Consider the following 12,257-nt stretch of genomic DNA (forward strand, 5'->3'; position numbering starts at 1 on the left):
TCTCTCTCTCTCTCTCTCTCTCTCTCTCTCTCTCTCTCTCTCTCTCTTTCTTATGTGAATAATAGGCGTAATCCAGTGACCATGATTTAATGATGATAAAAACCGCTCGTCCTTCGATATCACTTTGAAGGACTGCTCCATAGATGTCTTTCAGGGATGTCTGGTGTGTATGTCCTTTTTCTCTATTCATATCCTTCGATGGTTCATTTACCTTTCCCTTGGTTTTCTCAATATGGAAAAAGTAAATGATCGGTATTTCCGTGGGTGTTCCTTGAGATTCTCCACCGGACGGACAGCGTTAAACGTGTTCGATTTTATTTACGCTTGCAAAGATTATGCAACTCATTCGGAAGACATGAATAGGAATAACATATTTGCATATGCTAGAACAACATTATTTTGGCATTGAGAGCAGGTTTATTGCATAATTAAAAGATGAATAAGAAAAATTAATTTGTAATCTAACCAGTACACAAATATTTTTGTAAAAAGAAATTAGTTCGTGCAAAATTAATAACATCATTTTAGAAATCTATATAAAAAATGCATATAAAAAACATGTATATATAAACGTGTACAATATATATTGAGAAAAATCTTCAAGAATTGTATAAATATATTTTATTTATTTTTCATGCAAAAATTAAAATAAACACGTTTTTACAAAACTCGGAAGTTGCATAAATTTTTTTTTATCGCAGTTTACTCAATATAATTTATATAATCTGTATAATCCTTCCACATGCCTGTGTATACAGATAGAGTAATTCTCACCTTCCGCACATGTATGCAAATTTCCGATGGAATAATCGAACAATCGTGAAACGTTAATAATGCTAACGACGCACTTTTATATCTCCACGTAATTTTTTCATGTTAATCATGGGACGTTAATTGGCGTGTCGATAAACACAGACTATTCTCATTGACCGAACAATAACTTGAGAGATAAACGTTAATCGATTAGATCGTTAATCACGCCGTAAAACTGGGAGTCTGATTCCTCTCGTCGGTGACCGGCGAGTTGCGAAAAGAAGCGCCCGCGTTGCAACAAACGTGACGGCACGATGCAGCCGGCCAGCTGTCTGTACAGAATAAAGAATTACTCCACTTTACTCACACGACGCCGCGATTATCAAAGTGACATTTCGTTGCTGCGCCCGAAGTGGGACAGTGACGGTCTCAAGGAAACAGTCTTCTGACAATCGCTCATTCCATTTCGCGCAACGGCCGCAATGCAATAAAATAACATTGACAAATAACGCAAATTACCGTGCATATATTTTGAGACTCGTTACACAGAATGTAAGTAAAATGTGATAAAATATGCGTAGAAAAAGACCTATTTTCACTGCGTATTTTCAAGTGCTTTGTAAGAACATTCGATATATGCGCGTATACCAAACATGAACCTAACAAATTCCGTTCGTATTTTTTTTTTATATATAAAAGAATTCAGGATACAAAGGAGAATTTATGCATCACTTTGACGCGTAATTTTTTTGAAAATAACTATAAAACTTCTCTCTCTCTCTCTCTCTCTCTCTCTCTCACTCTCACACACACACACACACACACACACACACACACACACACACACACACACACACACACACACATAAAAGTGACTTGTAGATTAGAGGGATGATAAATTATGGATTTAGATATTTAAAAAAGATAATGTTTTAAGGAAATTGTAGAAAAAAAAAGTGAAAGAAAAGAAGAGAAAGAAGAATATAGATAAAAGTTTAGGTGCAGCATAATTATGAAAAATTATTAGGAGAGATATATAAGGTCATAAGAAAAAAATAGTATTTTTTTTTAAAGATTAGTATAAGTAAAAAAAACCTAGAATTTTTATGTGAAAATTATATAGCAAAGCAATTATAATGTTAGTGTAAATTAACGTAAAAATTAAAATAAAAAAAAAACTAGGATAAAATACATATAAATTTAAATAAAAGTATTTAAATTTAGATCAAAGTAATATATAGAAAGTGGATTCTAATTAGTCAATAATTATAATAAATGTGTGGTTATAAGTAAAAAACTGTAAAAAATTCTTTCTTGATATATATAAACTCAAGTGATATTTTCTTTTTCTTTTTATCTATAAAGCCTAATAGAGACGGCTTATAAAAAAACTAATAGATTAAAGAGATGTAGACATTTTATAATTCTAAAATAAATGTCATCGAGATGTTCCATGTGGAGTTACCCAAGAATTGTTAAACAAAAGAAGACATAATGCTCGACAACAATATCACTATTCGTTATTTACATTCTCATCTTTCGCGCGTCAATTATGTAAATCCGAAGGACTCTAATACCGCACAGTGTCCATCTATCGTGACTCTCGAAATTATCGTGCAACGACGTAATCGTCAATTTATAATATGTCGGTGATGTCACTGGGTACGCTTGACATATGTACTACGAGATAGCCAAGTTTTCGTCATTTATCATCCAAATCCAAATTACTCTATTTAGAACTATACAAATTCCGGATATTTTTCTCAACGGGTTCTCGCATTTTATCCGCCATAATCACCTGCATGTTTGTCCAGCATATCGTGGAACCGGTCTATATACTGCATTATGATCGACATGTTGTCGTGTAAGCTGCCTTCAGATCTATTTCGAACGGAAATCCGGTGCAAAATCTACTGCCCACTCTCAGGTGATAGCCTCTTCTCCTCCTGAAACGAAAGAAAGAGATTTTTATCGGAGATATCCAACGGTTCCTACAAAATACGATCGTAATAATGAGATTCGTGGCGTACCACTAACGGTACTCTAAAATTAATGCAAGATACCACTTCTTCTATAATAATGACACACAGTGAAAAAAATGTTTGATGATCTTTTTTATTTTCTAGTAAGTAATGGTATCTCTTGTGTTTTTACATTAAAAAAGGACATACTTTTCAAAAAATGTAGTCATCCTTCAATTTTTAAGATCCGCTTTGAATTTCTCATGTAAAAACGCAAATTTGTCGTATATGTAATATATAACTATAAGAAGTTCAAATATTTTTTTACAATATATGTAAAAATAAACATGATATACAATTCCTTTTATTATTTAAACACAATTATAAATGATGCATCAAATAATACAATTTATTAGTAATATTTAATGAGGAAAAGTTACATTGATTTACAAAGTTTCTGTTTCCTGTTTCTGTTTCACAACATCTGAATAATGATTCTTATGTATTTCACTTCGTAAAATAAAAGAAAAAAGTTGTAAATATTTATTATAATTAATTTCATTTAGATTGCCAATAAATCTTATTCTCTTAATGTATTACTTAAAATGGTATTTAAACGATAAAAGAACATTAAAAGAATATTATATATATTACAAATTTATGTATTATAAATAATTAAAATTTTTTTCTTTTACTTTATGGAATAAAATACATAAAAATCACCATTCAGGTGATTAAAAACCACCATCATATTAAAAACCAGAAATTTCGTAAAATATTGTAACATCTCGTTTTTCTCGTTTTCTATACAAATTTTAATTATACGTATTTCATGCAATTGGAAACGATGATACTTCTTTTTGAACGGGATACGAAAAAAACGAGGTACTACGTTTCTAATTGCATGAAATATGTATAATTAAAAATATTGATCTAATCTAATCTAATCTAATCTAATAAAGCTGTACACTTGTATCTGCGAGAATCGACAAGAATCTACAATCGCCACGTTCTTGAAAATTTCTCTTCACTTAAGGATATCAAAAGTTATTTATCTAAAATTGCAGTAAAATACTAGTCATTTTACTACATAAAACCAAATTATCTGTTGTATTATTTCGAGATGTATTTATAACAAAAATTTTTTTAGCTAATATTAACTTTTTAGCTAATTTACTGATTGATATTTTTAACTAATATTATAACCAAGATATTCTTAACTGTTTTTATATTAAAAAAATTTAAACAGACATAAATCTTGGTCGTGTTCGACAAGGTTATTCGCGAGAAAAAAAACGATCGAAAAAACGTTTTAAAATTGTATGAAATTGTGTAACTGTGAATCTGAGATATCTATAATCTGAGGTAAAAAAAAATACATGATTTTCGAATTGGCAATCTAGCATCGACATTCTTTAACTCTGGACCAATATAGATCAGGATTTGGCCGAGATAAGCGTTCTCGAGTCTCAAACTACCAGTTCGAATCCTCCGATGTCTCGTGTCTGTCGTACCGGCTTACGTGTTTATAGCCACTACAGAATTTTTCATTCGAAAGCAGTCGCACTGTACGATCGGGCAATGCCTGACAATGCCGTCGCGCAATTCGCCGAGCCGACCATGAATCGACTACGCGGCCTTGAACCATTCTGGTATGTACAATGTACGCTGTACACATGGGCAAATTGAATTTCACTCGTAACTTCGACGAGGACAAACAAGACTGTTGCAAATGCGTAAATTTACTCGCTCTTTCCCCAATTCTGCCTGATTGATTCGAGTGAAAGACGCCGACTGAATGAGGCAAAGAAGAGATAAAGAAAATAATGTTTACTTGAAAATCATATGAAAACGAAAATTCGTGACTTCATCATTAATTAATAAAAATTAATGAATGATTATATACATGTGCTTCATTTGCTCGAGGTTATTGATCGCTCCACTTACTACGCATTAGCTTGTTTATCAAAATAAAAAAGACAACAAACTATTTAATTTGTTTTTTAAGCGATACAAAGTTAGAAAAAATTATTTATCCAGGAAAAGTTGACGCAATGCTTGACACATAATGTTTTGCACAATATATCCTCCCGTCAGAAATAATTGACGGATAGAATCTTTTCACTTTGCTAAACATCTATGAATCTCGAATACTTATTTACTGGAGCTGAAATCCTTCTTTGTGTTTAAATAATTCCACTAGTTCGAAATAAGCAATGGCATAAAATAAATCGGATTATTTCGCAGTATATCTTTAATTTTTACATGAAATTATTCAGACCGTAGATTGTTAAAACGAGTTAAATCTCAATGAATCGCAATGATATTCGCATTAAACTCTTAATGGGATTTTAGTTTCTCTTATTATCTTTATAAATTATTAAAGATTAAAAATGTATGAAGGTCATAGAAGATACAGATTTTGCATTAAAAAAGTGCTCATATCGATCGATTTCTATGCTTCAGGGCGGAGAGCAAAATTAACCCTTACCCTACAAGACGGATCATTAGTGACCCGAGAGATTCCTGTTCGTGCAAGTTTCTTTGAATCTTTCGGTAATTATAAATTTTATTATTTTCCAAAATAAAGTTCTAATATTTATTCTAGAAAGTTGAACGTATGTTGGTGAATTTTTAGAGATTTTTTTAAATTATTCTGAATAGGGAAAAAAAATGGACGGATTCTAGTACCCTATTTATATAGATGAGGCACCAAATTGTACTCTTGTAGGGTAAGGGTTAATTATGCAAAGTTGTAATCGAAGTAGCCGTTTATCATTAAGGTGTGCGACAATCCATCAAATTTCGCTGTGAGACATTCGCAATAGAATTTTACGCACAATCTATTCGTGATACGTACAGATAGCCTATCTACCATTGAAAAAATATGGAAAAAATATCGATATCTATAAAACAATTCTTAGAATTCTCTCAATTATTGACTGCATCCGCTTCAATTATGATTAGACAAGCGATTCCAAATCCATTTCCATCCAAATCTGCTCGAGCATCGTACATTCGTATCACGAATAACCCTTTCGATGAATTCACACAATTCCATCCACAAACATTCAAGAGATAATCCTAAGACGTTCAAAAGTCATCTTTAAATCCTATCTTAAGAACATTCTCAGGATATAATCGAATGTGACTTTTACTAGAATAGAACAAAATGATGTAAAAATGATTTCGAAATGATCACTAAAAGTCACTTTCCAATCATTTACGATCCACTTTAATGTCATTTTGATGTTACCGTAATTTGCGATTCTGCTTGAGAACCATGCAACATTTTTCCTAGAACAGAAATGTGAAAAGTGAAATTTTATATATAGTATATATATATACATATACACACAAAAAATTTTCACGTTTCCCTACAAAAAGTTACATAATTCCCCAAGCAGAACAATAAGTCATTATGATATCAAAATGACTCCAAAATAACCATTAAAAGTCATTTTGAAATAATTTCTGATTCATTTTAATGTCATTTTGACGTTATCGTGACTATTGTTCTGCTTGGGTCCCAAACAAAATCACAATAAATCATAGTAATATCAAAATGACTTGTAAATGAATGGTAAATTATTGAAAAGTAACTTTTAGTGCTCATTTTGGAATTATTATGACATCATGTTAATGCAGAATAACAAGTCATTATGATATCAAAATGATGTTAAAATGACTCCAAAATAATCATTAAGTCATTTTTCAATCATTTTCGATTCATTTTAGTGTCATTTTGACACGTTATGTACGTTATACGTGGCTTGTTGTTCTGCTTGAGATCATATGACTTTATTTGTCACTTATAAGTTCATTTTAAGTATCAAATGCCGTCATGATGTCGATCCTATGATATCATTATGGCTTAAGAATGACTGTGTTCTATCTGGAACACTTATTCGAAGAATGTCTGGGGATCAATCCAAACAGAACAACGAGTCACTGTAGCATTAACATGAAGTCATAATAACTCCCAAATGAGCATTAAAAATTACTTTTCAATAATTTACGATTCATTTACGAGTCATTTTGATATTATCATGATTTATTGTGATTTTGTTTGGGACCCAAGCAGAACAATAAGTCACGATAATGTCAAAATGACGTTAAATAAAAAATGGAAAAATATCCTTATGATATTATTATGGATTTCTGTGTTCTACTTGAGGTGCTGCATGGTACGGGGGATGCAGCTAACTGATCGATCGATTATGTGAAATCACGTGCGGAATCGCGTACGGAATCCGTGTCATCGTGCACGCGAGATTTCCCGAAGGGAATTGCCGCAACGCGAGATCAGAGGCCGTACGGACCGGACGGAATGGAGGTCGCGATCACAGTCCTCCCGCGAGCGATCGCGCTAGATGTTTTGGCCGCTTGCAAAACGAAAAGCCGAAAACGCGCCGAGCAAGCGAAATACCTCGGGATTACGTTGCGAAAACTGTATACATTATAACGGAGCCGCGCGCGGCACAGAAAACGAACCGCGGAGGACGGGATGGTGTGCGTGTCTGCTGTAAGCGTTACGCAAGAAATCGCTCGCACCTGCGCAAGCGTGTGCCGTCCGTCTAACTAGTAACTGTCTGAAATCGTCATTTAATCTAATCGCGAAGAAGGAAAAGAAAGACAGAAGGAGGGTGACAACGAGAGAGAGAGAGAGAGAGAGAGAGAGGGCGAACGTATTTCTTCTCATTTATCTATTAACATCCTCCTAACATTGGTAACTTCGCGCAATCATTTTACAGACCATTTCCAGTTGAGAGCAATAGGAATCTTACCTGCCTCGAGTATTTCACGGACGTCTACTATGCCTATTTCTTTTTTTGCGTCACACGCTTGTCTTTGCTTTAAACGAGTCTCGAGTGTAATACTTGAGATTTTCCTTTCGTTACGACGCTGATGTTGACGCAATCTCTTCCGATCTCGCTCGACCGTTCGCGTAATGCTCGCGTAATCATGCGTCCGCTGGACCACTTCGGGGGGCGCGATTACATCCTCATCTCAGGTCTGTTTTTTATTGCTGCGCTTTCTGAACTAGTACACACAGTGCAACAAATTGAATATACATTTGTTTCACTTTAACTTATTGCACCGGTTCAAAGTGCAGCAATAAAAAAATAGACCTCTTGAGACCGAGTCAAAAAATTCGAGGTGCGAGAGAGGGCGAACTTCTCCGCGCAAATGAACTCACGAGTTCATTCATTTTCCTTATCTATAGCGAGGTCGTCATTAGCTCGAGAAACCGCATCGTTTCTCTGCTACTATTTTTCCAAACAGCATACTGTCCCCTTTTTTCCTAACACAATACTCTCCCCTTCAAACTTGATTTTAATGGAATTATGTTAAAACAAATCTTTTTATAATTCAATTCAAGAGCACTTTAATAAGTGATTCATACTAAAAAATTAATTTTTTTTAACGTTGACTGTGTTTCCAACATCATTATGTACTGATCTGATCTCAAATGAGTCGGTAGAAGTAAATAACTTTAACAAATAATGACTTCACAAATTTGATGTACACTGTTAAATATCAACGAAGCAATAGTAACTCAATCTTTGACTTGAATAACATTTTATTATTTTCTGTTTAAACCTCCAATCGATATGGTCATTAATATAATTCTGATTTTTCGTCTATCTTGTTTTTCGGACTGGCTATTATTCTTAATGGTCTTTCAATCAATTGACCACGGTTTGTAATATTTCACAGACATGAGATTGGACACGTACCATTTCGCTTTGAATTTTGTAATACGTAATTTGGTTTGCAACATTACATCTGACTATGTTAAAGTACTGATGAGAATCTAAAACGTTAGTCGAAACGTTTGTGAAATTGTAGATGTGAATCGCTAGTTGCAATAAAATTCAAGTTGCGCATCAACACCCCCGCTGGCTCTTATTGGCGTTTCTAATTTTATTTTGTTAGATTTTGTTATTTTTAATCTTCATATACGTCAAAATATAAATCAATCCATTTCTATAGTTAATTTCAAAGCAAACATCGTCTATATTAACGTAGCATTTAGGACATTTAAAATAAACTAAATTTGAGTCCAATTTAATACATTTTCTTGAGTTGAATTGTTTAACTTCATTGTTTAAATCAAATTCGTTAATTTGAACCTAGAATACGTAATTTGGTTTGCGACATCATACCTGACTATGTTGAAGCACTAATGAGGACTTAAAATATTAATCGAAACATTTGCGAAATTGTCGTTATATATTAGATAGAAGCAGTAGCAATCTATTTAGGAATGATTAAAAATAACTCAAATTGGACAATTCGATAATTTTATATGAATTTAACAGTGTACATATTTAATGTGGTCTAAACAAGATAGGTCAGCGTCTTTATTTAATCGAAGATACACCTGTCCACGACTATTTATGGTCCAAGATAAAATCACAGTGTAACGATAATTCGAGCTAATGACGATCTCCTACGGATCTTATTGTCCAGTCTAATGAAGAGCCGTCCTTCATAAATCGTTAACCGATTTGACGGCCGATATCTGCACCGGATAACTGGCGGAAACTCGCTTTTCTCTTCGCGTATTATAGAAGTTGGCAAGAGAGTACAACGACTGTATTCTTCGCAGGAATAGTATGCGGCACGACGAGGTCGCCTCGACTTTATCTACTTGCGCAAATAAACGGCGGGGACACTATCTGCTATGGTTGCATAATGATTTTTACGATAATCACGGTACGGTATAATGCGTTCGCGTAACACGGCCGCATGTCGCGAAGGGTTAAATTGGGACGTGAAACAACAACGACGACGAAGATGACGATGTCGTCGACGGCATTAGCTACGGCTACTGGAACGCGTCCAATCTTGCAAACGCCGGTCGTGAAAGTAACTTCAAGCTCGAATCGTCGTCGTTGATATGTACTCGTAGACTCGGCCGCGTTAAACGGCACCGTGTAGGAAAGTTAACGAACATGGCTTACACATGAAAACCAGTGACGGATCCAGAGGACCCGGCTCCTAATCTTGTTATTCTACTTCGGTATTTCTCGGTTTGTAAATAAAATTTTTAATAAGTAAAGAACCGTTTGTTTTTACTCAAACGTATCAATTTAGCCGACACCAACTAAAAATAACATGATATCTACATTATAATTTCGCACTCAATCGTGTAACTATTATAGTATAACATTATGTGTTATGCTATAAATATATTGGTGAATGCAAAATTATGATTTTACATGATTTTGCATGATTTAATGATATGTTACTTTTTGTTGATCGACTGGATTGATATGTAAAACTGATCGAAACAAACAGTTTTTAACTTAATAAAAATTTTATTCACAAACTGAGAAATACCAATAACACTAATAACAAGTATCACAATCACTAATCTGTAAAATTTACAAAGAATTCCTTGTGAATAATAATGATTATCTTCTCTCTCTCTCTCTCTCTCTCTCTCTCTCTCTCTCTCTCTCTCTCTCTCTCGCTCTCGTTCTCTCTCTTTCGCTCTCTCTTTCTTCCTAAGTTTTTTAAATGTTAACATTGTTACACTGAAAAAAAATGTGAAAAAAATATACTATAATAAATATTCATTTGAATAGTATTAGCTATTTATATAATATTTATTAAATATACAAATATATTTATTTAGTACAAGCACCATTAATTTGATATATCACTTTTTTATTTAGTAAATATCTATTTACAATAAGTAATTGTAAGGTTAGTATTATTCAAACAAATGTTTATTAAAATTTAGTTTTTTTCCAATGTACAAGAGAAGAACGAAATAAATCATGAAACTGTATCACATTGATAAAAAAAGTGATATACGTAAGGTCGTTTTTCCATAATATATTAGTCTTTAGAGTCTATTTCCTTATGTTATCTTAAACAAATGCTAATTTTTTAATAATGCAAAATAATGCAAAATAACCAATCTTAAAGATTATTATTGTATAAGAACGACACATTTGTCAACACAATTATACGAAAGCGTCGTAACTCATAAAAATAATAAGGGATGAAATTTACACAACTCTATACTAAGGTTGCTGTGTTTGAATTTCAAAAACTCATGACTCATAATTTTAAAGAATACATTATAGAAAAAAGAGAAGTTATGTATATTTACTATATTAATTTAAACATTATTCCAATTCAGAAAAAATTTTTTAAATGCTTTATTAAAAAGTTGCTAATTTTGAGTTACGTTACTTTTCTATTCACGCAGTGAATGTATGGATAAATGATGTAATATCTTTTTTTTAAGTATTGATCATACATCTTGCTCAGGGACGGGAACAGTGGCGGGATTTGGTATTTGCGGCAATGAGCTTTCGAGTTCCTAACGCCTAATAATAATAATAATAATAATTGATCATACAACACGAAAAACGAGAAAGATGATTTTTATAGCCGATTTCTCAGTACAAATTTTTTATTAATGAAAACATATGCGTAGAGATATAAAAAATTCACTTAGAAATTTTCAAGTTCTAGCAATCTTTGTATGCCCCAATACAAAATCAATAATTAAGTTTAAAAATGTATAAAAAATTATAAAAATTAAATCCTACATTCTGCCAGGTTGGATAAAACACGCATACTTTTTTCGTGATCAAGAAAGATAAAATAACTTAAACATTAATTAAAAGATAACACTTCAAAAATTTTATTATTTGTTATATTTTCAACGCATACTTTTAATTAAATAAAATTCCTACATTTAGAAAATGTAGTCGTATAAATATCACTGAGCATACATCAAGTATCGTTCGTCAGCTCGAGTCACTAGACTGCCGCCAGAGAATAACTACTAATTTAATTAATTTCCCATTGCTGTTATTTACAAAATAATACACATGTATATTTGATTTTACACGTGTATTCCAAATTATGGGGTACATGCAGACAATAGTACAATAGTACAATGGTACAATAGCCAGATAAAAATAATACTCTCCGTTGTACTCTCTTTGCTGAAGTTTTCTGTATCCAGCACTGCTTGAACGGCAAGCCGAAAGTGTAAGTGTAACTATTATATGCGACGCAACCAGCTGGTCTTAAGTAATAGTAACTCGCGCGCTTGAGTAACGAAATGGAAAAAGATGACAAAGACGCGGCAGAAGGAGAGAGATAGAAAGAGTTGGAGGCAGAGAGAAAGAGAGAAAGAGAGAGAGAGAGAGAGAGAGAAAAGAGCGGGAACGGAGAAAGGCCGCCTATCGAACCCGGCATGCTGTCGTCGTTGACACTCCGAGAAATTGCGGTCGCGTGCTGTCACTGTCCAGCACACTGGAGAAAAGTGCTGGATCAACGACTGTCGTAGATTACGACTTCGGTATAATAAACGCAGCTGGTTCAACAAAATCGGCGTATACAAACTACGAGATTTAATTAGGCGGCATCTGCCGAGAGAATTATATTTTACGCTGGAGAACACGATCTACTTCGTCATTTTATGAACTATCGAAAAAATAGTCCAATCTCTTTTGAAGTATTCATTAAAAAGTAATATTCATTTTATATATATTTATATATATATAT

General features: G+C 33.1%; 1 protein-coding gene across 4 annotated transcripts in view; it reads right to left on the reverse strand.

The window, feature by feature from the left end:
* Window positions 1-12,257, reverse strand: part of LOC108750052 (elongation of very long chain fatty acids protein AAEL008004-like) — a 60,716-nt gene that overhangs the window by 10,503 nt on the left and 37,956 nt on the right. For all 4 annotated transcript variants that reach the window (XM_018489270.1, XM_018489262.1, XM_018489279.1 and 1 more), the window contains exon 2: window positions 2,552-2,699. In XM_018489270.1, coding sequence (XP_018344772.1) covers window positions 2,552-2,609 — 58 coding nt within the window. In that variant the 5' untranslated portion in view covers window positions 2,610-2,699. The remainder of the gene's footprint in view (window positions 1-2,551; window positions 2,700-12,257) is intronic.

The sequence above is a fragment of the Trachymyrmex septentrionalis genome, unplaced genomic scaffold, assembly GCF_001594115.1.
Source record: "Trachymyrmex septentrionalis isolate Tsep2-gDNA-1 unplaced genomic scaffold, Tsep1.0 scaffold11, whole genome shotgun sequence".
In the NCBI taxonomy this organism is placed as follows: Eukaryota; Metazoa; Arthropoda; class Insecta; order Hymenoptera; family Formicidae; genus Trachymyrmex; species Trachymyrmex septentrionalis.